The 16148-nt window shown below is 37.5% G+C and overlaps 1 protein-coding gene across 2 annotated transcripts; it reads left to right on the top strand.

The window, feature by feature from the left end:
- The first annotated feature begins 2381 nt into the window (after positions 1 to 2381).
- Positions 2382 to 15191, top strand: GPATCH1 (G-patch domain containing 1). Of its 2 annotated transcripts, none has more exons than XM_065733161.1 (20): positions 2382 to 2473; positions 3701 to 3835; positions 4125 to 4210; positions 4588 to 4748; positions 5091 to 5188; positions 5343 to 5401; positions 5741 to 5986; positions 6661 to 6808; positions 7438 to 7517; positions 8461 to 8665; positions 8997 to 9284; positions 9681 to 9859; positions 10136 to 10263; positions 10517 to 10650; positions 11026 to 11195; positions 11876 to 12083; positions 12386 to 12496; positions 12938 to 13062; positions 13601 to 13746; positions 14900 to 15191. In XM_065733161.1, the coding sequence occupies exons 1-20, from the start codon at positions 2398 to 2400 to the stop codon at positions 14919 to 14921; spliced, it is 2805 nt and encodes a 934-aa protein (XP_065589233.1). In that variant the 5' UTR covers positions 2382 to 2397; the 3' UTR covers positions 14922 to 15191. The 2 variants fall into 2 exon arrangements, with proteins under 2 accessions (XP_065589233.1, XP_065589232.1); XM_065733160.1 differs by having other exon boundaries at positions 9678 to 9859.
- Positions 15192 to 16148: the final 957 nt, after the last annotated feature.

The following is a 16148-nucleotide window of genomic DNA, read 5'->3' as shown; positions in this document are numbered from 1 at the left end:
GGACTCCTAGGCAGATTTTTCTTTCTCAGTTCTCTGCAAATATATATTTAGAAGAAAAAAAAAAAAAAAAAAGGGAGACAAAAACAGTCATGAGGGCACATGTGTAGCAGTAGTGATGCCTATCTCATTAAAGACTGTTAAAAGTTTACTAGACATGGCAGTTCTTCAAATTATAAAGATGGACACTAAGGAATGCAAGGTCTTCTCCTAAAGAAGCCCTTCTGCATTTTATGACAGAAGAATTGAAAGGTGACCAGACAGGAATGGCAAGGAACCACTGCCAGAAGTTTTCCTAACCAAGACATTTACAGAGCAGTACCAAATGGTATAAAAAGTGCTATGCAAACTCAGTGGTCAGTCTGTGGTACAATTGGCTACAGGGGCAAGTTTCAGTGCTTCAAGTTAACTGTGTTGCGTGGATTAATTGGAGCTTTATTGTCACAAAAAAGAAAGAAAGAAAGAATTGAATCACGAAAATGCTTTGTCTTTTCCACTGTAAGACTACGTTTCAAACAATACACTGTAGTTTCAGTGAGTTGCAATAAGTAATGTAAGGTTAGACCTTAAGTTATCAGCACTTATTCCAGACAATGCCCTGTCTTTAGCTGAAACCCTTAGATAAAAATCTGTGTACTTAAGGACCATATGCAATGTCTCTATTGTTGTTGTTTGATAATCCTTTAGAAAATTAAATTCAGCACTTTGTTAAAGCCTAACACTTCGGGTTTGTACTTCATGTATCCCTTTCCTGAAATGATACTGTAGCCATGTGCTGTTAGGATGAATATCATTCTCATTGAACCCAAGGTAAGTCAGCTGTGAAGTTGCTTGTCTCTTTTGCCGTGTTTTGAACAGTAAAAATGTAGTCTATTTCATATTCTGTTTTGAATTTATTTTTCTTGTGTATTCTTCTCTTTGTATTTATTTATTTATTTATTTTTAATTTGTAGTGGAATCAAAATTTTGTTTTCTACTTTTGTACATGGATTGTTCTGGTTTCAGTCTGTAGTAGCAGTGACTCAAGTAACTTAAGTGACTCAAGTAACTTAAGACTGTTCAATAACGGGCTATCTATGTGAGGGACTGCTGTTAAAGAATACAGAACATTATAAAGTTTGGGAAGTAATGTTTGTGGGCTCCCTCCTTGATGAACTAATTTAAAAATAGATGCTGAAAACATATTGGAAAGCAAAAGCTGATCTCCATCAGTAGGTTAGGGGCCACATTCAGCTGTACATGTACTGGCTTTTAGCTTTCATTTTATAATGACTTTTTTTTGGCATCGTCTTGTTTAACAGCCACAGATAGCAACTGTCACCTGCCATAGCAGCTGTAAATAGGAGACAGTTTACCACGGACTAGGAAATGCCACTGTGATGCCAAAGTATTCCTAATCTGATAAGAGCTTTAAAGAAAAATGAAGAAACCTTTCAAGATTTGATTGCCCTATCTCTTTGAACTTAGCAGACAAAACACTCAGAAGATTTTCTGTTAACACTGCGAAAAAAAAGTTTTTTTAAGCACGTGTGTTGAATCCAAATCCCTCAGACTTGACTATTTAGGAACAATTATTTCCCAAAGAGAAAAAGCAACTGTGCTAACAACTCATTTTGGTACTATGTGCTCTAGGATAACTGCTTACTAATTAGTAATGATGAGAAAAGTTAATGCACGTAGATAAATGCCTGTGGCTTCCACTGTGTAGTTCTTGAGCCAGTCACAGACCTAAATAACAGAGTACCCTCTATTTGCACACAACTGTGTAAGTATTTCCTATGGAAACCTGAAACCACATGAAACTCGGGTAGTTTCACTTTGGGAGAAACCAGTTCTGTGCATACAGACGCGCACAAAGGCTGGATTACAGAGCTCACCGCGAGCCTTCAAGAGGTCTGCGGCGTGCGGGAGTCCCGTACAGCTGTGCTGTGATTTTAGGGGATTCAATGAGCTGGTGATCCTTGCACGAAAAGGTTTTGAACGGACATGAAACTTCACAAAACGAAGGGGTGGGTGTTGTTTTTTTTGTGCGTGTACGTGTTGATTATTTTTTTCTAACTATAAGACGTTGAGTGAATCTGACGGATGACCGTAAGGTTGAGAAATCAAATGAATCACAACCGACAGATGAGTTTCCAACAGATAATGCTGGGGAATAGCAAAGTTAGAACGCCGGTTTCGAACACTGAGGTCATAACTGATGGACGTTTACCCGCGCTGACGCAGCTGCTCAGCCGCAGCCCGCCGCCCCTCACGGCTGCCGCGCTCCCCTCAGAGCCGCGTTGCTCGGGGGCGACCCCGCGTGGCCGCAGCCGTGCGCGGCGCTGAGGCGGGGGGAGGAAATGACCTCACGCGTCACGTGACCGCGCGCTGTCCCTCGCGAGCCGCCGTCGCGGCAAGATGGCGGCGGAGTCGAGCGATGGCGACGAAGAGGATCTGGTGAACTACGGCACCGCGCTGCAGCCCCTGCAGGAGGGTAAGGGAGCCCGGCGAGCTCGCCTGGCCCCTGCCGCCTTTCTGCCCCGCGCTGTGGTGAGGGTGGCCGGGTGTCCCGGAGGAGCGGCCCGGCAGTGTGAAGCAGCCCTGCCCAGGGCTGGGGGCGGCCGTGCCGCCTGGGTCTGTCTGTGTCTTACTTAGCTTTAATTATAACCTCTGCGGCGTACGCAGTTGCGTGGACGCGTCCCGCGTTTGTATTCACAATACAGACTCGAGCGCCTGTGGGTGCGAGGCCGCGTGCCTGGAAAAGCTGCGATGCGTTCTGGGCCCCTGTGGGCTCCGTGGCACCCGCTGGCAAGCTGGGACGCTTTCAAAGCGAGCAGCCGGACAGTGCTGCTCGGCAGCACAGAGGTTTTGTCGGGTGCCGTGCAGAGAGAGGTGCTTCTTTAACAAAACCATGACGGTGGTCTGGCAGTCACAGCTTCAGCGGAACAATCCTCAGAGATTTCTCTAAGGGCAGCGTTACACGGTATTTTCTGCCAAGGCAGGAACTCCTCAATAAATATCAATAACAGTGTTATATGCCTGAGTGACGTTATACAAAAAGGGAATTGGGCCATGTGAGTGTGAGTTGGTCGTCACTGTGAAGTGCAGTTGAATGCCTTGATCCTTCAGAAGGTTCAGTGTGGGCTTCACTAGCATCTCAGTATGAACGGAATGTATTTCCAGTATTATGTTTTGTCAATAACTGATTCTCTTGAAAATTCGTAGTAGTGAGATTTCTTTTTTAATCTTATATAAAAACTTTATATTAAAAAGTTGCATAGTTATCTTGTTAATCAATGTTAAAAAGAATTTGAATGGTAAGTACTTACTTTCTTAAAGCTTTCTGTTGGTTCTTAAGTAGTTCTTAAGTGCCTGTGACAAATGGGAAACATTTACAGACCAGAGGCATTGTTAAGCTGACTAGTAATCAATTAGACTGATTGTAGAAAAAGAAACGTGACCAGAACTTACTAAGTAGTAAGAATTCAGTAAACAGTAAGAATTTAGGATTTCTGTTTGAACACTTTATGCTTTTGCTCTGTCATTGTACACAAATATATAAAGTAGAGAGGGAATAAATGTAAACCGTTGATGATTTCTGCTTTAGGGTAGCTACTGTTCAGTCCTGTTCTTTAACTGCAAGGGAAGAAATGGCTTCTGGGTAAGTAGAGATGCCATTCTTTACATAACTTGACTTACTTTCTGATTTATCTCATTGTAGGTGAACGAATTAAAAAGCCAGTTCCTCTTCAAGAACAGACTGTTAAAGATGCAAAGGGGCGATATCAGCGTTTTCATGGAGCATTTACTGGTGGCTTCTCTGCTGGTTACTTTAACACCGTTGGCACAAAGGAAGGTGAGGTACTTTTATTTCAGCTAGTAGGGGTTGCTTGATGACTGTGATATAATATCAGTGAAAAAGAAATAAATGTCAGTAGTCATTCCCCCCCCCCCCCCCCCATTGTTATTATGTAAATAGTTGGAACAGAATTTTTGGAGTTTCTTAAACTTTGTTTCTCAGACTGCAGTCTGTAAGTGTTCTCCTGACGTATCCTTTAGGTGCAAGGTTCAAATGTTTGAATTGTTTTCAAATGCTGTGTTGTAGTTTGCAGAATCTTACTTTAGATGGTTTTCCTCCTTTAAAGGATGGACGCCCTCTGCTTTTATATCATCACGACAGAAGAGAGCAGACAGAACTGTTCTTGGACCAGAAGACTTCATGGATGAAGAGGTAAATTTAGAAAGAAATAGATCTCTTTTTGATGTTGTTGTCATGATTGTAAGTTTTTCAGGCCATGAAAAAAAAAACTTAAATAGCAAAAGTTGAACTAACCTTAAAATATTTCACATATACCTTGTTATACCCCTAGGTTCTATAGGATTTTTAATAGATTCGCTTAGGAAGTTCATGTAATCTCAATACTAAAACACCACTTCAGACCTTTCATTTTCTCATATCAGGAGATCTAAATACTTTTGAAGCTGTTTAGAATATGACTATTCAATAGAAATCAACCATATAAATGTCTTCCAAAATGTTGCTAACATAACTTCCTGTTACAGTAAGTATTACTAATATAATTTTTCTGTTTTGCCTGTCTTTTCTAGGATCTTAGTGAATTTGGGATAGCGCCAAAAGATATTACAACCACAGATGATTTTGCATCAAAGGCTAAAGACAAAATAAAGGAGAAAGCTAGACAGATTGCAGGAGTGGTTGCTGCCATTCCAGGAACTAGTGCATTTGATGATTTAATAGGACCATCAAAGTAAGTAAATGGAAATAAAAGTTAACCAAAAAATTCCTTTTGCATACAGATTTGTTGATAAGAGAAGCAGTGTTTGACTAGTTGACTGATTCATGAAAAGGCTACAAGGTCTGCAGTGCTACCTTTCCAGAGAGGCCTCCTTGTGGATGTTTTTGTATGTGCAGACTTGTACCAGGAACATGCTTACAAATTGATGCAGCGTATATGCAAATGTTGATGCATTCAGATTATAATTGAAAGTATGGTACAAAAGCATACTTTCAATTGGTATAATTTTCTCTTGGATTTCATGGAATGTTAGAATTGTGACTTTTTTATTTTTGCTTTCTCTTGTCTTCTTAGAATAACAGTTGGGGTTGAACTGTTGAGAAAAATGGGCTGGAAAGAAGGGCAAGGAATTGGACCACGAGTCAAGAGAAAGCCACGTAGGCAGAAACCTGGTAAGTACAGTGAAGTGCCTGAAGTCAGTAGTAGAAGGCTAGCATTCACACACCCATTAAAAAGTTCATTTTGCCATTTCCTGTTATTTAATCTTAGAGAAATTTAATAAAGAACTGTAGCAATTTAATAATGATTCTGTTACATCTGTTACAGACCCTGAAGTGAAAATATATGGTTGTGCATTACCACCTGGACTGTCAGAAGGTTCCGAGGTACTGTACAGGCACGAGTTATTTGTTGACTTCTGTATACATAACTTACCTGTGTTAACACCCTTTACAAAACACTTTTTGATGTTTTTAAGCAGTACTTTAACGTGCAGTTTAATGTTTTGTTAAAATGTTTATAAATTTTTATTATGATTATTATGGAAAAGGTTGAATGTAATGGAATTTATTCTTGTTAGGTGAGCAGGTGCTGTTCATAGTTCGTATAATATGCAGTAATGGAAACTTGAACTTGTTTACTCTCACACTAACTAAATGATGTAAGAACTAAATATACAATACTCTTTTTTTCATAGTTATTACATACTTTTATTTTTGTGCAAGGATGAAGAAGATGAATACCAGCCAGAGAATGTGACATTTGCACCAAAAGATGTGATGCCTGTAGATCTGACTCCAAAAGAGAATGTCCATGGACTTGGCTATAAGGGCTTGGACCCCTCACAAGCTTTGTTTGGTGCATCTGGAAGAGAACACCTTAATCTGTTCGCAGCTGATTCTGAAGACTCAAGTAATTTAATTGGTGATGTGAGAAGCAGTAGCAGAAGAAAACTAGGTATCACGGGCCAGGTAAGGTATTGTTTCGTGTATTTTATAAGTAGTGTGATAAAATCTTACTTATTTATTTAGAATGGAAGACACCTAGTTGCTGTAGAGTTATAAGAAATCATAAATGTGGTTTGGTTTGAAAACAAGTTTAGGAGTCTATGTTTTTCTGTTGTTTAACTTCTTTAATATGAAGACATGGGCAAATCCTTATAACTTCTAACTGCTTTTGTTTATCAGCAGTTTTAAGAGAAATAAGAGTAAAAGTTGCTCACTGGATGATTGAACTGAGAAAATTCTTGTGTTACTTAGATTAGAGAAGGTTGATACTGAATATAATTCTATTTTATTTTCTTGTCAATTTAATGAAGTGTAATTCTCAAAATTATATAATTTTCATGATGGAAAGTCTTGCCTCTGGAATTAGGCTGCTGTCCTCACCTTGTATAGACAGATTGTCCCTCCCTGCATAGGGTTTGAAATAAGTAGAATATGTTTGCTGCCTCCCCTGTACTCTTCATCCTCCAGTTGGGACCACTTGTTTTTTTTGTATGAAGCAGTACATTTTTTCTCAGTATAGATATGTATATCTGACATCTACAGGTTAGATACAGATGTAGATGTGTTCCAACATGTGACTTAAAATGTGATTTTCACATTTTTGAGTTCTTGTTACTATTGTTTGAAATATGTTCTAGGCTTTTGGTGTAGGAGCTTTGGAGGAGGAAGATGATGATATTTATGCAACCGAAATGTTGTCAAAATATGATACGGTTCTAAAAGATGAAGAACCTGGAGATGGCTTGTATGGCTGGACAGCACCAAAGGAGTATAGAGCCAAAAAAAGTAAGAGTTGTGGTTCTGCCTAAAGAGACAGTGTGGTTTGCATTTAAAACACATCCAGTCAGCCTGTCTTTTCAGGTACTTTTAGTAGATGGGTATCTCCCAGCTGTGGTATCTATAGCTTCATCTAGTCCTCTTGGAATTTTTGTGTGATCCAATTCTGGAAATAATTATTTTAACCCTCTGCTAATGCCATTTTAGATCAAGCATCCAAATTATGCTTTGAAAAGGGCTGTATGTGCTGCTTCATGAAATACAGTGTTCAGTTGCACCGAAGAAAAATTATTATGAAGAAGAGCTGCAGATAACGACCCACTACTTGTGAACAGATTTTTTTAAGATAGACTTGCTTACTTTCAAATGACACAGGATAAAATTTACGTGATTTCGCTTTAGCAGTGGTGCAGCTTCTAAGTGCATGGAATAGTTGAGTGATTTCTAAAGCAACTCCTGATGTTTGCTGTGTGCAGTTAACGGCCTTCATGATGTTAGATGTGCACGTACTGGTACTGTTGTCTCACTTGTAGCCACATTCAGTTACATTTCATAAAATGTTCTGCAACATGTCAGAAAAAAATTGTCTTTACAAAATGTGTTTTAAATATTGACCAGCTCTGTGATTATTTTTGTAGGGTCTGAAGCAGAAGTTAAATATATAGGCAAAATCTTGGATGGCTTTTCCTTGGCATCAAAGCCATCAGCTCCAAATAAGGTAAGACATACTGACATTTTTGCAATGAATATAACATTCAGTGCAAAGTTGACATGTGGGATGTATGGACTTTGCTGTAGCATAGTGCCTTTTTATGTTCTTCAAAGTGAAAGTTTTAGTAAGCAATGAAGATTGGTGACCAAGCCAAAAAGTCTAACTTTGTTCAAACTTTGTCCATGTCCAGACTTCAATGCATTCACTGTTATTTTGCATGATGGTGGAAAAAGAATTTGATTTAACTTGGCAACAGAAAAATGTACATCTGCTTTTATAGCTTTCAGGTGTAACATCCATTTTTCTGTAAAAACTTCACTGTTTTGGTGGCAAGTTAGTCAGTCAGACTGATTCTTAGCATAGCATCATTTATGCCATGTATGTTTCCATAAATCAGAGCAGTGAACAGAGTTGTGTGACACAGCCCTTTTGCTAATGCAGAAAGGAGAAACATTTGCATGGAATATAAAATTGCATTCTGTCAGTGGTAGAGGGGTAATTTTTGAAGTCACAGCTTGCATGAAGAACATGGCAAAAAAGGAGTTTGAAAGATGTGAAAATACATTAAGCCCAGCAGTACTCAATAGTTCAGTTAACTGACTGAATTATACATTACTTCTGTTTCTAAAAATGTAATCAGGAGCATATACTCTGAAACAAAAGCAGTGCATATATAGGCTGCTTAATTTTTGCTGCTGCTTGATGTGCATGTTTTCCTATTTTTCATTAACTAAAATGTATTGGCAACAGAACAATTTATTCCAAAATTTTGTATTACAGTGCCACTTAGTGATGGCAATCTAAAAGAATGCACTGTCTCTTTCTACTGTTACATGTCAATTGAGGAATTTTAGGGTGAGGTTGCATTTCTCAGTGCCATTTCTAAAAGTTTAATGCATGCTTTTGTGTTTCGTTTTTTTCTTTTCTTTTTGTCCACTTCTCTGTAAAGATCTATCTGCCACCTGCTCTGCCACGAAATTACAGACCAGTCCATTACTTTCGACCTGTGATAGCAGCTGGGAATGAAAACTACCATTTACAAAAGGCATTAGAAGAATCAACTGGAAAGCTGGGGAGTGACACAGCACAACAAAGCAGGCATGCACTGAGTGCATCTCAGAGGAGGGAGCAACTAGGAGAGGCTGTTCTAAAAGGTACTGATGCATTCAGTTGTGCCTTTCCTTGTTTTTTGTGTATAATTTGTGTATGTAAACAGTAAAAAAATTTGGTCCAGATTTGAACGTTGTTTTCTAAAGTAACTTGTAAATTTGGCTTGTGTTTTTATCTACAATAATAATTATGAAGTAATATAAATATGCAAATAGCCTAAGGGACGCAGTAGTGACCAACAGTTTCCATCTGCCATTATATTATTTGTTGTTGCAGAAGAGAATTTTCTCTCCATATACATAGGCTTCCTACTCTACTGAAGTGTAAGAAATAGTTGAAGTAATTTTTAATTTTCTTCACTTCTTTTGGTCGTAGGTCCGGCTCCTTCTGTTTTGGAATATCTGTCTGAGAAAGACAGAGAAAGGCTTAAGGAAGTAAAGCAAGCATCTGAACAGCAGATGAAAGCAAAAATGTTGCCACAGCAGCCACGGAATAGCAGATTCCAGCCAGCCTCCCCAAATGATGCTTCTCACAAATGGCAAATGTTGTTAGGGGCACAGTTAGCTAATACCAGTTCCAGTGACTTCAAACCATTTGCAAGAGATCCAGAAAAACAAAAAAGATACGAAAGTTTTGTGAAAAGTCTTAAACAAGGAGAAAAAGGTAACTAAAGAGAGAAATCCTGACATTTCTAGTTTTCTCTGAAAGAGTATTTTTTGTTTTTGCTTGCTGTTTTAATTATTTGATGAAACTTTGAATTTAAACACCCAATAAATAAATGAAGTATTAAAAGATAAGAAGTAAAGAGTCAGCATTACAAGTAAAATTGTTTATCTTGCATTTGTCAAATGCTGTCATTCTTGCTGCTGTGAAAAACTGCCTCTACTTGTCGAGGAGTAATGCAGTTGAGATTAGTGAGATTAGTGCTATCCTTAAACTGAATATTCATGAAACACTTGCAGTGTTGATTGCCTGCTTCTTTTTTTTTTTTCTTGAGAAGCATCAGACTTAAGTAAGGTTTAATCTCTGTTAAGTATTTGTTTCCTTAATTTACAGTAGATTCCTTGGAGCGTCACTTAGACCCAAGTATGACTGAATGGGAGCGAGGGAGGGAACAGGAGGAGTTCCTTCGTGCAGCCATGTTCTACAAGGCCTCCAACTCAGTGCTGGCGTCCAGGTTTACCCGGGCCAAATACGACGACGATGATGACAAAGTCGAAGTTCCTCGGGACCAGGAGGTAAATGTTGCCCCAGTATTTTAGCACACTGAAACTACAATTATTGCCTTAACGCTGATTTACAAAAGTATTTCTCTTCAAAAATCTTTTGTAGGTACATCAGTAGTGCTTTGTTGCCTGTCTGTTAAGGAAACCTTTGTCAAGACTTAATGCATGTTAAACACTGACCTGTCAAACTTTACTGGAATGTTTCTGTTGTGTTTTAGTGTTATAAAAAAGTAACAGTTAATTCCCTAAGTTGTTAGTTAACTAGCTGACCATGTTTGACTTTTTCAGAATGATATTGATGATAAGGAATCTGCTGTGAAGATGAATATGTTTGGCAAACTCACAAGAGACAAGTTTGAATGGCACCCTGATAAGCTGTTGTGCAAAAGATTTAATGTTCCTGATCCATATCCCGAGTAAGATGATTAATTTTTAATGTTTTGAACACTTTTTAAAAGTTCTGAGTTTTTACATGCTTGTAAAAAATCTGGCTTGACATTTTGTATTGTCATAGCTGTACTACAGAATCTCCTCATGTTTTAATTGGCCTCATAAAGCATGGTGAAATAACTTCTGACAAAATGATATGCATTTTAAGGACTACTTTAGTTTTGCTGTGGATAGTTTGTGTGTGGAAAACTAATTAAAAACATTTTTATTTCCCTGCAGGTCTTCCATTGTTGGTTTACCAAAAGTTAAGAGAGACAAGTATTCTGTATTTAATTTCTTAACTCTGCTTGAGCCTACTGCATCTGTAACTCAAGAAACAAATGAAAGAAAACAAGAAAATAACAGTGTGAGCAGTAAGTCAGTTTTTTTGTTTGGTTGTTTTTTTTTAATTGTTTAGCTATGAAGTAATGGTATATAGAAAATGGATGTTTTTATTATGGAGAATGAATCTATCCATCCAATTTTTTTAATAGAAGAAAAACAGGTATGAAAAATGAAAATAAATAATAACTACTTTCAGTACATTCAATTCAGACATAAAAACTAAAGTCAGTGAGATTATGCTAATTTATTCCACATAGAAGACCTTTATAGGTCAGATATTCATTAAAAATATAATAAAAATTATCAAACCAGGCCAAAGATGCAGACTGAATTAAAATCAAGTAGGTCATGAAATGCAGTAGAACTTGACATGCAAGTGACTTAAATGTTTGGGATTATTTTAGAACCAAAGAAACCTTCAAGATGGGACATATCAGATAAGGAGAAGGAGAAAAAAGATTCCATCAGTGAATTCATCAGTCTTGCCAGATCAAAAGCTGATCTTCTGCAGAAGTCACCTCTGCCAACAGCAGAAGAAAGTGTAACAAAGGCAGATGAAAAGCTTCCCAGTGAGGTGGGTTCGTGGCAGTGCTGGAACACAAAGGACTGTACACCTTGGAAGTAATGTTGTGTACTGGATGAATTGGTTGAATAAAGATCAACTTTATTCAACTTAAAGGGACAACTCAGGATAAGCAAAAAGAAAGTGAGATTGCTTTTCAAAGAATTTTGAGGTTATAACTCTGAGATTTAACACTCACAGTTTACAAGCAAGTATGACTATGCTTGAAGTAGCAGTTTAAGGGAAGATAAAATGTAGCTCACAGTCTGGGAGTTAAGTTCAGTACCTTGCACCTGCTTTGGTCACAGGAACAGAATATATCTGTTCCTTCCTGCTTGGACGAGGAGGGTGCATACTTTGTAGAGATAGTTAATGTTTTTCTTTTGAATAAATAGCCTCTGGTTTGTAACTGAAGTTTGAAGTAATGAATAAGAATTTATAATAATTTGGGATTTGTTCTCAATTGCGTATGAAGCACAAATTTCAGTACTTTTTACAGGAAACTGAACTTAGCAGTGCTCCCAATGTTTTGAACTAAGAACTATTACGATTGTAAACTTATGTGTTGTGATATTTGATTGTTTAGTCAATACATCCCAGCATATTTGAAATAGTTTTATTGCTCAACTGATCGGAGTGAGGTTTTTAGTTTCTTTAGGTGTTTAAATGTGGTTTGTTACACTGCTTTGCAGGTAGCTAAGGAGGATAAGGATCAGGAACAGGAAGAAGAAAGCAGACCGTCTATGGACTTATTTAAGGCCATCTTTGTGAGTTCCTCAGATGAAAAATCTTCTTCTGAGGAAGAGAGTGATGAAGAACAGCAACCAGCTACTTCAGCAGTAGATTCAGAAACCACCGGACAAGCTGATCTACCTGATAGTTCTTCATCTAACATACAAGGTAGTTCTTAATGCTTGCTCATTTCTGTAAATATATTGTGAAAGTTTCCTTTGTGAATTAAGTCTGGGACTGCTAGGACAGTGCTATACTCTGAACTAACTAGTCACTGTATAGTGATAGGACTATTTTGATTTAAAAACAGAACAGATAACGGCAATGTGTTGAAGTAATTTAAGGTGGACAAGGCAGTCCACAGAGATAAAGGGTGCTGATCAATTTTCTTCAACTTTCTTTGATACTTCTTGAAAAAAGTATTTTCATTCAAATTAATGAATGTGGTTTTTGTTTGCTTTTATTCATAGACAACGTAGTTGTTAAAACTGAGCCTGGTGTTTCTTCATTGCCTTCTTCAAAGCAGGAGCAGGATGATGCAGAGGAATTTGGACCAAAGTTGCCTCCATCTTTTTCTTCTGGTAGGTCCTGTAGACTTGTAGTGTATAAATGCTACACGTTGAAGAGAAATATCATATATACATCTTTAATGACTATCTGTGAATCAGTACTTTACCTCTTAACTGCCTGTGCTACATCAAGCTTGTGTCAACACACTCTTCATTATCATGCTGTGAGTGGCTAGCAGGAATCTTTCTGCCTGTGCTAGCTTTGTTGTAGTTCCACAGAGGCAAGGTTAATGAACTGTAATGGAGATTTAAGACGAGTATTGCAATTTCTTTATTAACAGACTGAAAAGGCATTTAATTACAGTAGGAACATTACAGTTAGAAGTTTAGACATCTCCCATCTGTTTGGAACCTTTTTTAAAACCAGCTTATTAAAATAATATAGAGTTTAAATATTAAAATTACCTTTTTGTTGTTTGTATTTTTTGTTTCTGCATTTGCTTTGCATTTTAGGCTCTACATGGCAACAAGAAGCAGTGGTGCCAGTGAGTTCTCCAGGACCTAGTAGAAAAGAAAAACATAAAAAGAACAGAGAGAAACACAAGACTAAGAGAGATCACAAGCATAAAAAGGAAAAGGTACTTAATTAAAATAATCGCTTTATTGTTTTTTTGATCTACTAGTCAAATTTTATTATGATTTATGCTATGCTGTAGAAAATAGATACACTCAATACAAACTGGAACAACTGAGTTTCTCAGGCAAATTCAGACTGGAATTTGAGAACAAGAAATTTTTTAGCTAGGGTGCTGCTTTTCCCATTTATACAATGTGAGTACAGATATTAATGTTTTATGTTTTATGCTGAAGATGTCAGGCATATTGTGAGTGCTGTGTATAATTCATGACTTCTGTATAAACTAGTAATCAAATTTCTATTTTGATGAGGTTTAAATGTTGGAAAGAGATGAGTAGTTTTGGGATTTATTTTAAATGTTTTGCTCAGGCTTGATAGTGCAAAAAAAAAGTCACTGTTATTTGTTTCAATTGAACATAGAGTCTGCAATGACATTGACTTTTAGGGACATTTCCTTTTTTGTTCTTACTATCTTTCAGAATAAACCAGCTCTTTCAAAATGAAAATTGTTGTATAATGGGTTGTTTCTCTTTTTACAGAAAAAGAAACACAGGAAACACAAAACCAAGGGAAAACACAAGAATAAAAAGTCAGAAAAAGACAGCAGCTCTGATACTACAGACAGCAGCGATAGCCTTAGTGATGTAGATACCTCAAGCTTGTCACCTAAAGAGCTTCTAAGAAGGTAAATAGAAAGTTGACTGAAATACTTGCAAATTTTGCAGTGGATAACTGAAACCTCATCTTACAGTTTGCGGTTCAGTAAACCTACCTGTAGAAAATATGGATCAGCTGGTCTCCTTATGTTTATAAAGCCTGCTAGTTGGCTTAATGAAGTGAGGAAATGTTCCAAGTATCTTAAGATATAGGATAATTAATTTTACAGTGGAAACCTTTGGAGATAAAAGGCTCTAAGCACACAACTCTGTGCTAGATAACGGGGTTTATAGTTACAGGTGAATGATGTTTTGAAGGAATTAAAAATTACAGAAGTACAGATGGTGAGTCATGTTTCCATGACTCAGTATACAATCTTTACTTATTTTGTTGGTAATCATCAAGAGACCCAGTTCAGACAGATGCACAGTGTGATGTTGATACTTGGGGATGATTCTGTGCTACAGTGAGGAGCAGTGAAGAGAGGAGAACGATGCTTGCCATGTATGTTTCTGCTTAATAGAAACCATGGTGTTGTTTCTATGAACAGAATACACAGAGACTTTAACGTAGTGCTACCAGAAATGTGAAAATAGGAAAAGAACTATTTGAAACCTTTTTTTGCTCCACAGTTGAAATGCAATTAAAATGAACTGCATCTGGTTTGGATCACAGGCATCTTAAGTCTCTGTCATCTCATGTGGAACTATGACTACACTGGTTTGTGCTGAGCCTCTCCTATTAGCAGACAGAGGTCTCAGTGTGTTTGTTGAGGTATTGCATGCAGCTGTCCTGGCAAAATTATTGTGGTCTAGCTGTTCAGTGGAGTGAGAATGTACGGACAGGAAAAGTCAGCATTCCAAAGGAGTCCTTCCATTTTTTTGGAACTGAGCTTCAGTTACGTATTCATCTTCTTGTATTAAAAAGCAAGATACTTCTTCTTGTGATAATGTAAATAGTCAAAATATGTTTGTGTGCATTCTGCACTGCATAGTTGGACTTCACTGTACAAGCTAATAATGTGGAAGTCTTCGTGTTTGCTGAGCACAGAGATAAAATGCTTTTATTTGAAGTCATTGATCTTCCTTCATTTTAGGTTTAAAAAATTGCTCAAGTTATTAAATATTCTTAATGATGTAGGTTGCTATTTAGCCTAACCTCCTTTTCTTTCTTTCCTTCAGGTTGAAACAACTTCAGTATTGAAGAAGCATCTTACTTTTCTTCAGTGCTGTGTGGTGTTCAGATCTCAAATTTTTGATCTCCTCCATGATGGTAGATCAGCTGTGTGTGTGTGTATATATATTGTAGATAATGTATTCATATTGAATTTGTTTGAAAATAAATGTTTATATGTTTATTTTGTGATGTTTCATAGGATCCAAATGTAATGATTATGGAATGTTGAAAAAGACTCTTCTGTGAAATATTGCAGGTTCTGTTTTAATTAACAGTGAAGCAAGATATTTTAATAAACGGAGTATTACAAATCATTTTTGTACCGTAAGTCATATCCTCAGACCCCTAAAACCTTAAATCTCTCAAGAAGTGTGGGAAGAGCACAAAGCTGCTTCGGGGAGGTTCACACAAGGCAGTAGGAAAAGTTTCTGTGCCACGAGGGTGTTCAGACACTGGGAGCATGAAGTGAGGTGGCTGATTCCCATGTCTGCCAGTGTTCCAGAGACAGTGCCCTCAGTGCTGCCTTAAATTTTGGTTAGCCCTGAAGAAGTCAGGTGGTTGGACTTGATCATGTTTGAAGGTCCTTTTCAAATGTTCTCTCTTCCCTCCACACTGAAGGACAAATGCTTGTCAGAATTAACTTAGGGATTTAAAAACTGAAATAATGTAAAATGTTATTGGGTGCATGTATTTTTTATTGCTTCTAACATCTCTAACAGAAATTCAGATTTATTTTCCCAGTATCAGGCTGTAATTGGAGTTGGACAATCTCCCAAGTACGTATAGCATTTTTCATAGCAGATCTAAACCAATAAGCTGTCACTTTAACAGAAATTAAGGCTGTATTAGCCTTAATACATTACTATAATTATAATCTGCGTTATTGAGCCATTTTATGTAGTTACAATGGAAACACTACTTCTTTTATTTCATGCAGCACATTAGTGATAGGTGGATGGTTGGACTGGATGATCTTGTATTTTCCAGCCTTGGTGATTCCAGGATCTGTAATTTAAAAGGCACTTGTCAGCTTGCAATATTAATGTAAGCTATAACCAGCATGCTGATAGGAAGACCCTCAGCCCATCACCTTCCAGGTGCACAGGGACTCCAGAGCAACCTTGTCTAAACCTACGAACAAAAACCTTAACTGAAATTTGCTAGTGCAGACAGTAGTTCTTCGCTGTGTGAATCCAGCTGTATCTTTCAGTATCCGCAGCTTTGTGACAGCACTTGATGACAGCAAGGTGGGTA

The sequence above is a fragment of the Cyrtonyx montezumae genome, unplaced genomic scaffold (assembly GCF_038088225.1).
Source record: "Cyrtonyx montezumae isolate F1298 unplaced genomic scaffold, pur_monq_1.0 scaffold_17, whole genome shotgun sequence".
Lineage (NCBI taxonomy): Eukaryota > Metazoa > Chordata > Aves > Galliformes > Odontophoridae > Cyrtonyx > Cyrtonyx montezumae.
The sequence above is the reverse complement of the archived record's forward strand: the minus strand, read 5'-3'. Positions and strand labels throughout refer to the sequence as shown.